The sequence below is a fragment of the Lingula anatina genome, chromosome 3 (genome assembly GCF_051362555.1).
Source record: "Lingula anatina isolate TDL-2025a chromosome 3, LinAna3.0, whole genome shotgun sequence".
In the NCBI taxonomy this organism is placed as follows: domain Eukaryota; kingdom Metazoa; phylum Brachiopoda; class Lingulata; order Lingulida; family Lingulidae; genus Lingula; species Lingula anatina.
In genome coordinates this window covers 30,340,547-30,354,737 of record NC_141769.1, presented here as the reverse complement: position 1 = coordinate 30,354,737, position 14,191 = coordinate 30,340,547, and the positions used below count along the sequence as shown (strand labels likewise).

The 14,191-nt window shown below is 37.5% G+C and overlaps 1 protein-coding gene across 10 annotated transcripts in view; it reads left to right on the top strand.

Annotated features, from left to right (window-relative positions):
* The window catches only part of LOC106175284 (spectrin alpha chain), a 35,319-nt gene that overhangs the window by 18,971 nt on the left and 2,157 nt on the right, over window positions 1-14,191 (top strand). For 3 of the 10 annotated variants that reach the window (XM_013557198.2, XM_087008013.1, XM_024074158.2), the window contains 21 exons: window positions 189-337; window positions 524-719; window positions 2,016-2,119; window positions 2,327-2,574; window positions 2,875-2,892; window positions 4,771-4,955; window positions 5,260-5,364; window positions 5,724-5,833; window positions 6,123-6,221; window positions 6,483-6,603; window positions 6,925-7,046; window positions 7,398-7,629; window positions 7,976-8,135; window positions 8,450-8,663; window positions 9,074-9,263; window positions 9,503-9,682; window positions 10,018-10,130; window positions 11,815-11,832; window positions 12,940-12,994; window positions 13,258-13,352; window positions 13,804-13,959. In XM_013557198.2, coding sequence (XP_013412652.1) covers window positions 189-337; window positions 524-719; window positions 2,016-2,119; window positions 2,327-2,574; window positions 2,875-2,892; window positions 4,771-4,955; window positions 5,260-5,364; window positions 5,724-5,833; window positions 6,123-6,221; window positions 6,483-6,603; window positions 6,925-7,046; window positions 7,398-7,629; window positions 7,976-8,135; window positions 8,450-8,663; window positions 9,074-9,263; window positions 9,503-9,682; window positions 10,018-10,130; window positions 11,815-11,832; window positions 12,940-12,994; window positions 13,258-13,352; window positions 13,804-13,959 — 2,870 coding nt within the window. The remainder of the gene's footprint in view (window positions 1-188; window positions 338-523; window positions 720-2,015; window positions 2,120-2,326; window positions 2,575-2,874; window positions 2,893-4,770; window positions 4,956-5,259; window positions 5,365-5,723; window positions 5,834-6,122; window positions 6,222-6,482; window positions 6,604-6,924; window positions 7,047-7,397; window positions 7,630-7,975; window positions 8,136-8,449; window positions 8,664-9,073; window positions 9,264-9,502; window positions 9,683-10,017; window positions 10,131-11,814; window positions 11,833-12,939; window positions 12,995-13,257; window positions 13,353-13,803; window positions 13,960-14,191) is intronic. The other 7 variants (XM_013557199.2, XM_087008014.1, XM_087008010.1 and 4 more) reach the window with 3 other exon arrangements.

Here is a 14,191-nt window from a genome sequence, read left to right as displayed (position 1 = left end):
GACCTTGGTGTCCTTGACCTTGATGTCAAGAGATCATGGGACAACTTCCTGTAAATGTTTTAGCATTTCAAAACTTGCCAGGAAAACTTTTCAGTGATACCTTGTTAGATGAAGAACATTGTTAAGGCAAATATTTTCTGAAAAGGCTGTGCATATTTTGATATGCTTGTTCTGTATTTGCATTTCAGGAGCATCGCACTGAAATCGATGCACGTGCTGGCACCTTCCAGGCGTTTGAAGTGTTTGGTTACCAGCTCCTGCAGGCACATCACTTTGCCTCCGACGACGTCCAGGACAAACTCAATGAGCTGGCCAAAGCCAGGGAGAAACTGGAGAAGTAAGAAAAACCTGTGGCAAAAACTAGGGAGAGGAAAGATGTGGAAGTTTCCTTAAATTTGTATATATGGAAAAAAATGTTATGTATACGTACGTTATCATAATAAGTTATGTATATTTTGTGGAGAAGTCTGCATCTACTAGAATATGTTCCAAAAGAAAAATATCCGCTCACTTTTTTGTCCAGAGCATGGATTGCCAGACGCATGAAGCTAGACCAGTGTTTGGAGTTGCAGCTATTCCTGCGTGACTGTGAACAGGCTGAGAATTGGATGGCAGCTAGGGAAGCATTCTTAGGGGGAGACTCCACTGATGGTGCCCCAGACTCCGTGGAATCCTTGATCAAGAAGCATGAAGATTTTGACAGAGCTGTCAGTGCTCAGGTAATGATGGCCAGACCAATGCACTGACCACTAACTTTGTCACGTGAAATGTTGCTTCTACACCCTCCTTTTACTGCTATATACTTTCACCCTCTTTTAATCTGTTGTAAAGAATTTTAGTTCTTTGCACTGTGCCTGTGTATTTTATGAGTTTTTAATTTGTTCTTCTTATACTTATTCTAAACTTTGTAATACAACTGGCATAAATCACCCTTTCTCTTGCTCACATGTTTGATATGCTACTAGAATCACCACAGTTATGTTCTTCCCACTTTCTGACGGTGAATTTTAACAATCTTCACCTTTGTTATATTGTGCATTGTCCTACTGGTAGAGTTGGTATTGATTTGCAAGATAAAACAGTTTCAGCTTCAGGACCTTCAGTTTATTCAGATGGTGGTAAGTGGTTATCCAGTTCAGCTTTTCTGAACAGAGACCTCAGTCCTGCTGCGTAGATAAAAGAATATTCCAGTGCATGACAGTACATTTGCTGCAGTTTTATGAAAGCAGAGCATTTCAACTGATTTTTAATAAAATTGTCTCCTTTTGAAACTCTCAGGTCAAATTTTCAGCTTGCAGTAAATTGATGTTGTTGTGGCTGCATGTCTTTTTTCATTTTGAGTGATTAACTTGTTTTAATTACTAAATTTGCCCATTAAAGCAGTTTATTGTCTGATGCTCAGTTGCTGTCATTGACTGCTGACCTGAAATTGGAGTCGCCATTTCTGTGCCATATTGACAAAAATAAAATGGCACTTCTCAGTATAAGGAAAGGGCAGATTATCTTGTTGTCAGATCGCCATGGCATTAAGATACCTTGTTGTCAAATCACCATGGGAGCAGGGTGTCCTGTAGCCAGACATGTCTTTAGACATTTGATTTATTTAAACTGCATGTGTGTGGCCTCTGAGTCCATCATGGTCATAACTAAATTTGAAGCAAAAGTTTGGGATTGATGAATTTTTTTCTCAATGACTAAAGAAATATTTAGCATATATGAGAAGCATAATTAAGCTTGGGTTTTGTAAGTAATGATGTCATATTTTTTTATCCTTTTAAAAATTCAATTCTGTAAAATTAGAGGACTCACAATATCCTTTACTCTTTGGAACTTAGTATCTTTCGCAGTTAACATACATCAAGAAGTGCTCACTGTGTAGATTTATATTGTGAATTAAGAAACAGGATCTTCAGACCTTTACATTGGATATTCACTTTACTGTTGAATATACCTTATCTATGGGTTCCAGATAGTGTGTTTCATGGAGTTCACATGTGTCGTCTGCTACATTTCAGGAGGAGAAGATTGCCAGTCTGGAGCAGTTCTCAGAGCAGCTGGTGAATGCTGACCACTATGATAAAGACTCCATTGAAGAGAAGAAGGCAGAAGTACTGGACAGGTGATGAGAAGATGGATTTGAAATTTAAAACAAAGCAAATTCGTCATTTGAAAAAATGAAATGATTAAGCCTGTGTTAAAAGATAACTCAGTGACTAAGTAAAGGTCCACTATACAAATTGAACTCTGTCACAAAGAATATTTGAAGTTGCTGTGGGATGCTTTAGGATACACTTTCATCATACAAAAATGTCTCCTTACTTTTTAGATGGGCCAACTTGAAGAGTGCTCTGATTGAGAATCGTTCCAAGTTGGGCGAGGCACAAACCCTGCAGCAGTTCTGTCGTGATGCTGATGAGATGGAGGTCTGGATCACAGAAAAGGTGGCGCTAGCATCAGATGAGTCGTACAAGGACCCAGCTAATGTACAGGCCAAGCACCAAAAACACCAGGCCTTTGAGGCTGAGTTGGCAGCTAACACTGATCGTCTGCAGGCTACAATTGCTGCTGGACAGAGTAAGTGACCACTTGATAAATGTGTACATGTTTTCCATTCTCATTTGATAGATTCTTTTTTCTTGACCAATACTTTGGTCCTTTTTTCCCATATTTCTTCTGATTTAAATGAATTTGTTAGTTGTAAAGAGTTAGAAAATTAGGGTTGATCCCAGTGCAGAAACAATAAGCTGCTCAAGAATTTTTTTTTTTTTTTTTTTTTTTCAAATAACTAATTTTTATTTTTGTGTAATTGAAATATTCTTTTTTTTTTCTGTTCTATAATTCACATTAGTGATTGCTCTGTGTATGATATTGTAGAGTTGGTGGAAGAAGGCGGTAAGTGTCCAGTATTGCATTGACTGACCACTGGGACTGGTGGTCAAACTGCCTGCTTGGAGTGGTGTTCAGTTCTGCATCTTGTACATTGCTGCATATGACAATGATTTGGTTCCAGTTAGTTCCAGTGCGACCTTCACTTGACCTTAATGACCTTCACATGACCCCAACATGGCCTCCATTTGATCTCCATATGACCTTCACTCATCCCCACCACAACCTTCATTAAATCCACTATGTCCTTCACACCAGCCAACATTCACACTTGATCACCACTGTACCTACATCACAAAATGATATGAGGTTGAATTTATCTTATTCCAGAAATGTGCAACTCACAAGGCTACCACAGAAACCCCTGCAACATTATTCTTAGAGAGAGCAGTAGTTGATAGGTGCATGATTGAGATCTGTGAATTTTGCAGTTAGATTTCAGGGTGTTAGAAATAGTTATTTGACAATTTCACTGCCTCTGTCTCCCAACACATCCAGCCTCTCTCTCTCTCTCTCTCTCTCTCTCTCTCTCTCTCTCTCCCTTTGTTTCTTGTCAGAATCTATGTATTTTAGAGTTTAAAAGCTGGTTTCCAAGGATACTTTTATAAGAACCCTCCTTTGAAGATATGTTGTGCATGTCTGTTGCAGCATTGTCTGTGGAAAGCTTTTTCTAACAGACGACCTATTATACAAGCTGAAAATGTGCCTTCTTTTAACCCAAGTGGGAAGATTGTTGAGCAAGGTAAAAGCTGGGTCAAGGTTGCTCAATATAAATATATATATGTCAAGGTCAAGGTTGATAATTGGTTTAATATCGGCCATGGCATGGTACACTGTGTGGACTGAATGGCAGCTGGGACTAACCTTGAATAATATGAACATGCTGTCAAATAAGGGCTGGGTTGCAAAGAGTGGCCTAAGTGCCTTACTTTGCATTTGGTTTCAGATCCAGAGAAAATTTCAGTGGATACAGAATTGCAGGACATAAAAAGGGGAGCACTGATTCATTTGTTTGGACCTGAATTAACCCATCTTCTAGTTGTCTATATACTAACTATTGACTATAGAAATTAGGGTTTTGTTAGTGCTTACTATTTAATATCTTGGGGATGATTTAATGGAATGGTTGTGTGTGTTCCTCTCATGGAGCATTAGCTAGGTTTGAGGAAGTGTATTAGTGTGCCTCCATATTATACCAAAGTTTGGTCATTATTGTGAATTCCATGTTCTGATTCTACAGTAGTGATGTGTGTGTTACTGTATGCAAAAGTGTGGGGAAATTTCTTAGTTCTAGGCACCATCCCCTTTATTATGTCTTTAAAGTGACAACTTAAATGATGCTGGTTCAAGCATGCAGATGACCAGACAGAGCATAGATTGTACTACAGAACAGTGATGTCTGTGATATGAAACTCCTGGACTTCGTGTAGTCTGCAGATGTGGTCCAATTTCAGGTTCACATTCCATGTAATATATAGGGAGAGGTGGACAGGGTTGATCTTTTGAATATTGCAATTTTAAAAGACTGGAAGCTATACATAATTTTAAACACAAAGCATTACACAGATAAATGTTTCTGAAATTTTCCATTCTCTCTTTCATATTCCGAACCTATGTTATATAGCTTTGGTTAATCATAGATTTTATACCAATTGCATATAAGACTAATTCACCTCAAAATTACTAATTTAATTCAAATGGATGCTGCATAAATTCACAAAACAGAATAATAATTTGCAAAAATGATCACATATTTCAGCCAAACTAAATTATTGTCCTTAGCCCTGCATATGAGTACAAGCCCTGCTTTTGACTGAGGAGAAGTCCTATCAGTCACTGCATATGCTGCATGTAATAATCTGGGATTTTTTCCCACTTTTCCAGACCTGATAGACGAGGGGAAATGCCAAGGCCAGGAGGAGGCTGTGAGGAAGAGGATAGCTAACCTGGCTGAGCAGTGGGAGTATTTGGTGGTGAAGACTACAGAGAAGAGTGTCAAGCTGAAGGAGGCCAGTAAACAGCAACAGTTCAATGCTGCTGTCAAGGACATTGAGTTCTGGCTGGGAGAGGTAAGGGCCGCCTGGTAAAGCTGGGAAAATAGAAAATTTTGGACCTATTAGTCTTTTTTTTTTCCTCCCTTCATTTTCTTTTGCCTATGAGAAATTCTTTAATGTAAAGGGGGTTTTCATTTATAATTTCGCACCAATTTTGACGGACTTTGTTAGTGAACACTATAGTTATAATCCTGTACGCTTGAAGTAATGATTATAAACAGTCAAAATTGCTTTCAAAAGTTGTAAATGCATTTAAGTTTTTTTTTACACAAGAAGTCCTTGCTGATTTGTAGCCAATTTTTTATGTGTTGTGTTCCAGGTAGAGCAGTTGCTGCAGTCACAGGAATATGGAAAGGACTTGGCTTCTGTGCAAAACCTGCTGAAGAAACACCAGCTCCTGGATGCTGATATCACTGCACATGATGTAAGTACACAGACCTGGAGACATCAGTTTTATCCCTTTAGTTGACACAACCTAAAAGACAACATAGAACCTAGATAAAAATTGGCTCAGATTTGAACTTTTTCTACAAGAAGTTTTTTGTTTTATTTTTTTAATGACTAGGACCAATTTGCTTATGACCTTTTGCATTGTCAAAACTTTTTAGTTCTGCTGTCTCTTTTATTGTAACCACAATATTAACAAATTTCAACTTCCTTGGTCTACGTACATAATTATCACAGTCTTGCCATAAAATAAATCTAATCCCTGGCACATGTATATGCTCCTTATTCTTTTGAATATTTACCAAGACAACCAATTTTCTCTTCCTCCTCCCCCAGGACCGTATCAAGGACATGAACAACCAGGCTGACCAGTTCATAGAGGGAGGTGGCTGGGACCCAGAGTCCATCAGAGAGAAGAAGAACTCTATCAATGAGAGATATGAGAAGTAAGTAAAGACAGTGGTGTGCCCAGTGTATTGTAAGCAGTGCAGGTGTACCTATTGTTAGTGTGCACATTTTAACTTTGTGGACTGGTTTGTTTCAATTTTTGCAATCTGTTTGAGAACAGATTACCAATACGGAAAAAGCATACATACATACATACATATGGCAGAAAGGCTTAGTAATCTTCTCTGCCTTTGAAAATGTACCCGTGCAAGTGTATTTCTAGTGTCTTTGTAGAGCTTTGTGCTGGTCAGAATTAAGGATCATTTATACTGACTGATAATTTTCCAGGATCAAGGAGCTGTCCAAGGACCGCCGCACCAAGCTGGAGGAAGCCAACACTCTCCACCAGTTCTTCAGAGATATTGATGATGAGGAGGCTTGGATCAAGTATGTACACTGTCTGTTATATGGTTTGAAACTAAGGTATTTAGATGGCTTATTGTGAAGTGAATATAGTTTACAGCAATGAAGGAATCCCATTGATGTGGAGTTAATTTACTTTTAATTTTTCTTCGTAATTTTATGTGTATCTGCAGTGTTTATCTATGTTTTTCATGTTCAAGAATGAAGCAGTTTCATGAGGAAATTGAAAATTAATATGATTTTTTTTCTTTTTACAAATAATGATATGTGATCTAAATTTTCTAGAGAGAAGAAGTTGTTGGTGGGATCTGATGACTACGGCCGTGATTTGACAGGTGTTCAGAACTTGAGAAAGAAACACAAGAGACTGGAGGCTGAACTTGCCAGTCATGAACCTGCTATACAGGTACAGTGATATGTTTACTGAGGGTATATTTGATCCAGTTAGGCATATGACACACAATCTTCATAAAATGAATTGATTAAGTTAGAAAATATCCTAAGTCTTTCCATATGAAAGTCACATCCTTGGGCATGTTATAATCCTAACATTGCCATGATGTGGGCAATTTTCAATCAGATTTTTAAGCACAATAACAATAGGCTGTTATCTCATCCACCACTCAAACAGAATATTTCAACATTCCTGTTTTATCTTAATATTATAACACATAGTTTGTTTAGATTCAAAATCTTCCATTTTAACCTAATCCCTATTGACTTGCAGGCTGTCCAGGAGACAGCAGAGAAACTGATGACAGAGACCCAGATAGGCAGTGAGGAGATTGCCAACAGACTGCAGCAACTCAATGAGAACTGGGAGGAACTGAAGCAGATGGCATCTAACAGGTACTGCTTCATGGTGCTGTGTGGTTGGGATATGTTAATTATACTGCAGTTGCGCAGGGGAAATCTGATTTGTTTGAAAAGTTTTAGTTTGAAATACCAGTTAAGGAATATAATTGATAAGAACCCTTGCATTGTGAAAGAAATTGATAAATGTTCATCTCAGGTTTTCATAATCACTTTGTGTAGACAAATATTATTTCCAAAATTATTGATAAATGAATTTTAAACACTATGAAACTTGGGAGTCAGAATGATTATTGAAGCATTTCAGTACTGACTTATAACAGAGACCTCATATAATAAACCATTCATTCACTGAATGAAATCAAACTCCACATTATTTACCTCCAGGGGCCAGAAGCTGGAGGAGTCCCTGGCGTACCAGCAGTTCAGTGCTAACATTGAGGAGGAAGAGGCCTGGATTAATGAGAAGCAGCACCTGCTGTCTGGGGAGGACTACGGGGACACCCTGGCTGCTGTACAGGGGCTGCTGAAGAAACATGACGCCTTTGAGACTGACCTCAGAGTTCACCAGGATCGCTGTACTGAGATTAAGACCAACGGAGATAAGCTGATTGATGAGGTTAGGAAATGTCTGAAGGAAAAGATTGCTCTCTTGGATGAAAAAATTGGCTGTCATTTTGTATTTTGTTCTGTTTACGCAAATATTTACACAAGTAATCTTGCTGGTTCCTAAGCATGAAGAGTATATATTTTTTGCTTACATGAATTTTTTTTTAACTTAAAGATGCCCGTCATTCTTGCTACAAGTTCATTTCTTATTTGCTAAGTCATGCTTTATAAATAATCTCAATTTCATAACAATCAATGTACATTATGAACAACAGCTTTCATGTAGAGGATTTGAAGTTTAGACCGTAGTTATTCTAAAATATTTCAGTATATATATTCACTATTATGTTTCCCAGGGCAATCACAATGCAGACCACATTGCCTCACGCTGCCAGGCCCTGATGAACAAGATGGAGGACCTGGGAGAGTCTGCCAAACACCGCAAGGCCAAGCTTATTGATAACTCTGCCTTCCTTCAGTTTATCTGGAAGACCGATGTGGTGGAGAGCTGGATTGGTGAGTGGTGTCTTTGTGTGCGTATGTGTGTGGTAGTGTGTGTAGCTTAAGTATTGTGTGTGTTGCATGTGTGTGTAGTGTGAGTAGTGTATGTGTGTGGGACTTAGAAATATACTAAATTTTTGCTGTTATATGAAGAAAGTAGATGTCACAAGCAATTGAGCTCACTGGTTCTATATAGCATGTACATTGCATTTATTTATTTAGGAGAATTTTAAAATCATTTCTTCTTAGAGGGTTTAATTTGTTGACTTTTCTAAAACCTCATGCTTGATAGCCATAATATAAAATAATGTCTCCACCTTGTATTGCAGCTGACAAGGAGACACAGGTGAAGTCTGAGGATTACGGCCGCGACCTCTCCTCTGTCCAGACGCTCCTCACCAAGCAGGAAACTTTCGACGCTGGTCTCCAGGCTTTCGAGAAGGAAGGCATCCAGACCATTACTGCCCTGAAGGACCAGCTGGTGGCTGCTAACCATGCCCAGACCCCTGCCATTCAGAAGAGATATGATTATGTCATTCAGAGGTATGAAATGTGTATAACATACTGATATTGCTGATCTGAGACAGTAAAAACTTTCAGGTGTACAGATATAGTTTTGTGTCCATTTTTCCCAACTTATTTCATCGACCCACCTCCCTTGAACAAAGTTATGAGAGAAATGTTTGTAAAAAATTTTGCCAGTTTCTTCATGTGTGGATGAAATCTTGTTTCTACATTAAATTTTTGAACCACATCTTTTAATTAATTCACAGAAGAAGTGGTTCATGTGGCATTATTTTCATAACATAGTGTTTTGGAAAGATTGATCAAATATACAGACACAAGGAATAAGATCAGATAAAAAAATTTTGATGTCATTTTGAATCAACCGTCATTTGACAAATGGTGCTAAGTGTCAACTTGAATTGATTAACTTCTCATTTCACCACCAGATGGCAGAAGCTCCTGGCCGACTCTGAGGCTCGCAAGCAGCGTCTCCTCCGCCTCCAGGAGCAGTACCGCCAGGTGGAGGACCTGTACCTCACCTTTGCCAAGAAAGCATCTGCTTTCAACAGCTGGTTTGAGAACGCAGAGGAAGACCTGACTGACCCAGTCCGCTGTAACTCTGTGGAGGAGATCAAGGTAGTATAGAGAGACCCAGCTGGTTTTACGTTTTGATCAAATTTATATGTGAAAGATACAGTGCTGTGGGGGAATGGTATTGTTTTCTGTTTTGCTTTAATCATCAGGATCAAAGGTAGTGTGATTCAAAGTTCACATGATGTATTAGAAATAAGTCATGATAAAGTCAAAAAAAGTATAGTAGTTATGAAATGATATTAAAGAAAATATTTGACACCCCTCTCCCCACCCATTTCCAGGCCCTGCGTGAGGCTCATGACCAGTTCAAGGCATCCCTCAGTGCTGCCCAGGCAGACTTCAACCAGCTGGCCGCCCTGGACAAGCAGATCAAGAGCTTCAATGTGGGCCCCAATCCGTACACATGGTTTACTATGGAGAACCTGGATGACACCTGGAGGAACCTGCAGAAGATCATCAAGGTAATCGGCAAGATAGAACTGATTTAGTGTCTGTGCATGCGAGATCCCTGATCCTCTGCATGTTTTGTGCTATTTTGCTTATTTTTTTCTCAACAGTTAGACCTGTCGTATGGTTTTTGAGATAAAGTAGATTTCATGAACTGTATGAAAATTATTTGTATGATTCGTGCTTTAAAAACCTTCAGCAATATGCTACTTAAGGATGATTAGAGAAAATGCTTCCAACTACAAACAAAAATGTTTCAAGCAAAGCAAGGCATTACAAATCTTTAACCTATGACCTATTTATTCTTGTTTTCTTATCTAGATATTTACTCAGTTTTTGGGTTTTCCAGGAGCGTGATGCAGAACTGGCTCGTGAACAACAACGCCAGGAAGAGAACGACGTGCTGAGGAAACAGTTTGCACAGGCGGCCAACGCCTTCCACTCGTGGCTGACAGAGACAAGGTCAGTGGAGTATATTGATAACAGAGCCCTCTAGTGTCAGCTCAGTGTACCTTTGCTGGCATCAACGTTTTGATTTGTTCCTAAATCTTGAGAAGTTTAGACCAAAAAAGATCTAAATTTTTAAACAGTTGATTCAGATTATGTTTTATTTCTTGAAAACTTATTTGAGTAATTGTAATGAGAATTTTGGAGGAAAAAATTTACGTTGCCATGTTTCAATAATCTATATTACTTTTGGGAATGTCAAGATAAATGAACAATCTGATATTTAATTGATGCAGATAATGCTGCATGCCTTAAATTATGTTTATTGTTATGCCACGCCCCATATATTACTCTTCCCAACTATAAAACAAGATAAACTGACTTTAGAAAGTTCCTGCTAATAGCATGTGACATTGACAAGCTGTGCATGTTATATGAATGCATTCAAGTACATATTCTGTGTATGCAGTTTTCATGTATTTATATGCCACAGAAAGAAGTTAGAGAGTTATGCATGTAGCAAAGAGAGCCACTGAAATGGGGTTAAGGTCTTGACTTTTATCCAGCTTTTGCATTCTCTGGACATGTATGTACATGTGTATGACTGTCATACTTAAAGCCAAAAGGTTTTTTGAGTTTTTTATTAGTGCAGAGTGATTATGTGTGAGAAAAAAATGTGTATGTGAATCTCATTGCTGTAGCTGAGTGACAATAACAGTATGTTTGTTACATGATTCTAATGATAATAGTGTTATACAAAACCTTTGTATTTAATTCGAGGCATGCTGCTAAAAGTTTAACATCCTAGCGATAGTGAAGTATCACTATAGTCAACAGTTGGTCAGTTGTCTGCATTGCTGACCACACCCCTACTGACCAAATTCTAGTTATCCAACCTTGCTTGACCCTAAGAGGCTGAAATGGGCGGGGAGGGGAGGGGGGGGGTAGAAATGGTAGAACTTAAGACCTGTTTTCTGAGTATTGCCTGTACTTGAATTATTAAGCTTCAGTGTCATCTCTGCAGGCTAATTTTAGTGCATTGAATTTTATTAGTGAACTAGGAGTTAAAAAGAATAACACTACCTTTTTCTAAACCCAGCATCCATTAACCCCTTGCTTCTGAAATACATTTGGATGGTGTATTGTGGAAAACGGGGGTAGTCTTCAGGTCTTTGAAGCATGGTTAATGTCATGTTTGTTAGAGAAACAAAACAAGCAGCAGTATCAGTAGCATTAGGATTCCCTGCATTATTAGTAGGCTAAATCCTTGTTTGGTTTTTAAGCTAATTGTCCCCAGGCTGGTTAGTAAAGAGACGAGTCCTTGTTAGTAGCTGGCTATTTTGCTCCCTGCTTCAGCATGGTAGTTACAGTTTAGCAGAAGAATTAGTCCTGTTTGTAGGCACATGTTGAGACTGATGAGCTTTTACCATTGCCTCTCATGATGCATTTGTTGCAATGGAAATTAATGAGTTATAGGATATTTTTGAAATTTCACAAGTGTTTTTTAAATTGAAATTGAGAGAGAAAATTATGAAGAATTTGAAATTTTATTTTAGTTCTTTCAAACAAGATTTATTTATCTATTTATTTGCTTTTGTTAATAAACCTTCATTTTATTACTTGTTAAATGTTGTCTAATACATGTAAACTTCTTGTTCCCTCCATCATCGATGTTGTTACCTGCATTGCTGATGACCAGGATGTGGCTTCTAGACCCGTAAATATCTCTTGGTTCTTAGCATGCCAGTATAAGATTTAAATGCAGTTGAAGTTTATGTTGTGTTTTATGTGGACTTAAAAGAAAAGCATATATTTCTGTAAGGGTTATATATTTTTATGTTCTGAAATAGCAGACTTTATATTTATGCAGCACACTATGGGTGTGGGTTTGCTTGAAAATTTAGTACAAGGAAAGGCATATAGTCAATGCTATGGGTATGATTCTTATCTGTGTGGAAGAAGGGATGGAGATCAAAGCTTTTGAAGTAGTGTAATTTAAAAACAAATGCTCAGTGATGGGGTTACTTATGTCCCCATAAAATGATGTGAGGAGTGTGAAATGTGTTAGAGCATCAAATGGGACAGTGCTGCTGTTGTGTGAGATGATGAATACAAAAAACCTTGGTTTAATGAACCACAGGAACTTACAGTGTGTTCAATTATTATGGTGATATAAGGAAAGACTATAGAGATCGTGGGGGACACATCCATTACGAGAAAAATACATGGGAATCAACTCCTAAAGTAATCCCATCTCCCTGGTAATTTGAAAACATCAGTGACAATAAGGTGTATATGTGGACTTATGTTATATGTGTGGCAAGCTGTAGGTGATATATAGTTATGGTAAAAAATGATGAATTCTGTTCTTTGTGGTATGGTTATGGTTATGCACATGTGGCTGTAAGATTCATCACTTACATGTGAAATTGTATGATGCAGTATATTTTAAGTTTATTATTATTAATAAGGGCTAGACTTCTTATTTTGATTTTATTCTATGTGAACATTACCAGGATTTTCTTTTAATCAAACCAAAAATGTTAAATCAACTGATGGATACATGAGGAAGAAAAATGAATATTAATATAATTCTTATCCAAATCAGAGCATCATATAGAATTTTACCTTAAAAAATCTATTGTGATCTCACATCATATTAAAATCAAGCAGTACCTGTTACTTGGTGTCATTGTTTTACACTTTAAAACATATATTTTAGACAAAAAAAATCTTTAAGTATTCGTATAACCAATCTAAGAGTGTCTGCCATAATGTTTGTTGCTGATGAAGTGTTCTGACATGTCTGTTGAACATGTTTCAGGCAAGCTATGATGGAAGGCACAGGAACTTTGGAAGACCAGCTTGAAGCTACAAAGGTAAGATGGTTATATTGTGGGGTAAAATGTGCCTTGATTTCCATTTTTTGACTGTAAAGGAATTTTGTAAGAAATTGTTTGATTTGTTTTTCTGAAAATATTTTCTATAATGTTTGTTACACTTTATTTTAATTGTAATTGCACGTAGTGAATCTGGTATACATATTATACAGATATCAGTATATATATTACAAAGTAATATGATGGTGTATACAATAGCCTTACTAGATTTACTTCAAATCCAATCACGTGTCTAATTCTAGAAAAAATCAGCAGAGGTGAGAGCTCAGAAGGGACAACTGAAGAGAATAGAAGACCTGGGTGCTGCACTGGAGGAGAGGCTCATCTTGGATAACAGGTAGGAAGAAGCTCCATCTATACCTTTATCACCATCATAGAGCTAAAAATGCCATAGTTTTGTAGTCATATGCTAAAGCAGCTCTCTTCACCACTTATTTAATTATACAGGGGTATAGGGGAGAATTAAAATTTCATTCTTTTTAAGAATTTCTATGATTATGATGCATATATGAAAAAGACGGAATTTAAGCTAAACAGATTTACAAAATGGCTGTGATATGCATTGGTTTGTTAGTGTACAAGATATCCCTAAAAAGTTCTCCACGAATTTTGATAAAATTTTCAGGGTGGACAGTTATTCAGTTGCGAAAGAAGTGATGTACAATTTCAACTGAATTCAGGACGCCATTTTTTGAAGAAAAAAAAAGATTATCTTTATCCTCAGCTAGGGTTGATAGCACTCTTGAAGGTGTTCTGTAATTGTCTGTGGCGTGTGTTTTGTATTCCAGGTATACAGAGCACAGTACAGTGGGTCTGGCACAGCAGTGGGATCAGCTGGACCAGCTTGGGATGAGAATGCAACACAACTTAGAACAACAGATCCAGGCCAGAAATCAGAGTGGTGTCTCTGAGGATGCTCTCAGAGAATTCAGTATGATGTTCAAGTGAGTGGATTTATTTTCATACAGCTATGAGCTGTCTTAATCTGGGTAGATGTATTGAAGTAGTGAATGAGTACATTGTACTAAGTAAAAGTATAAAGTGAAAGATATGAAGTGATTATTTTCAACATAGCATTTTATTTATTCTTTTATTTTTCTTTTTTTTTTTCTTCCACCCAAGACATTTTGAAAAAGACGAGTGGCAAAGTTATATACCTTTCCTTATTATTTTTCT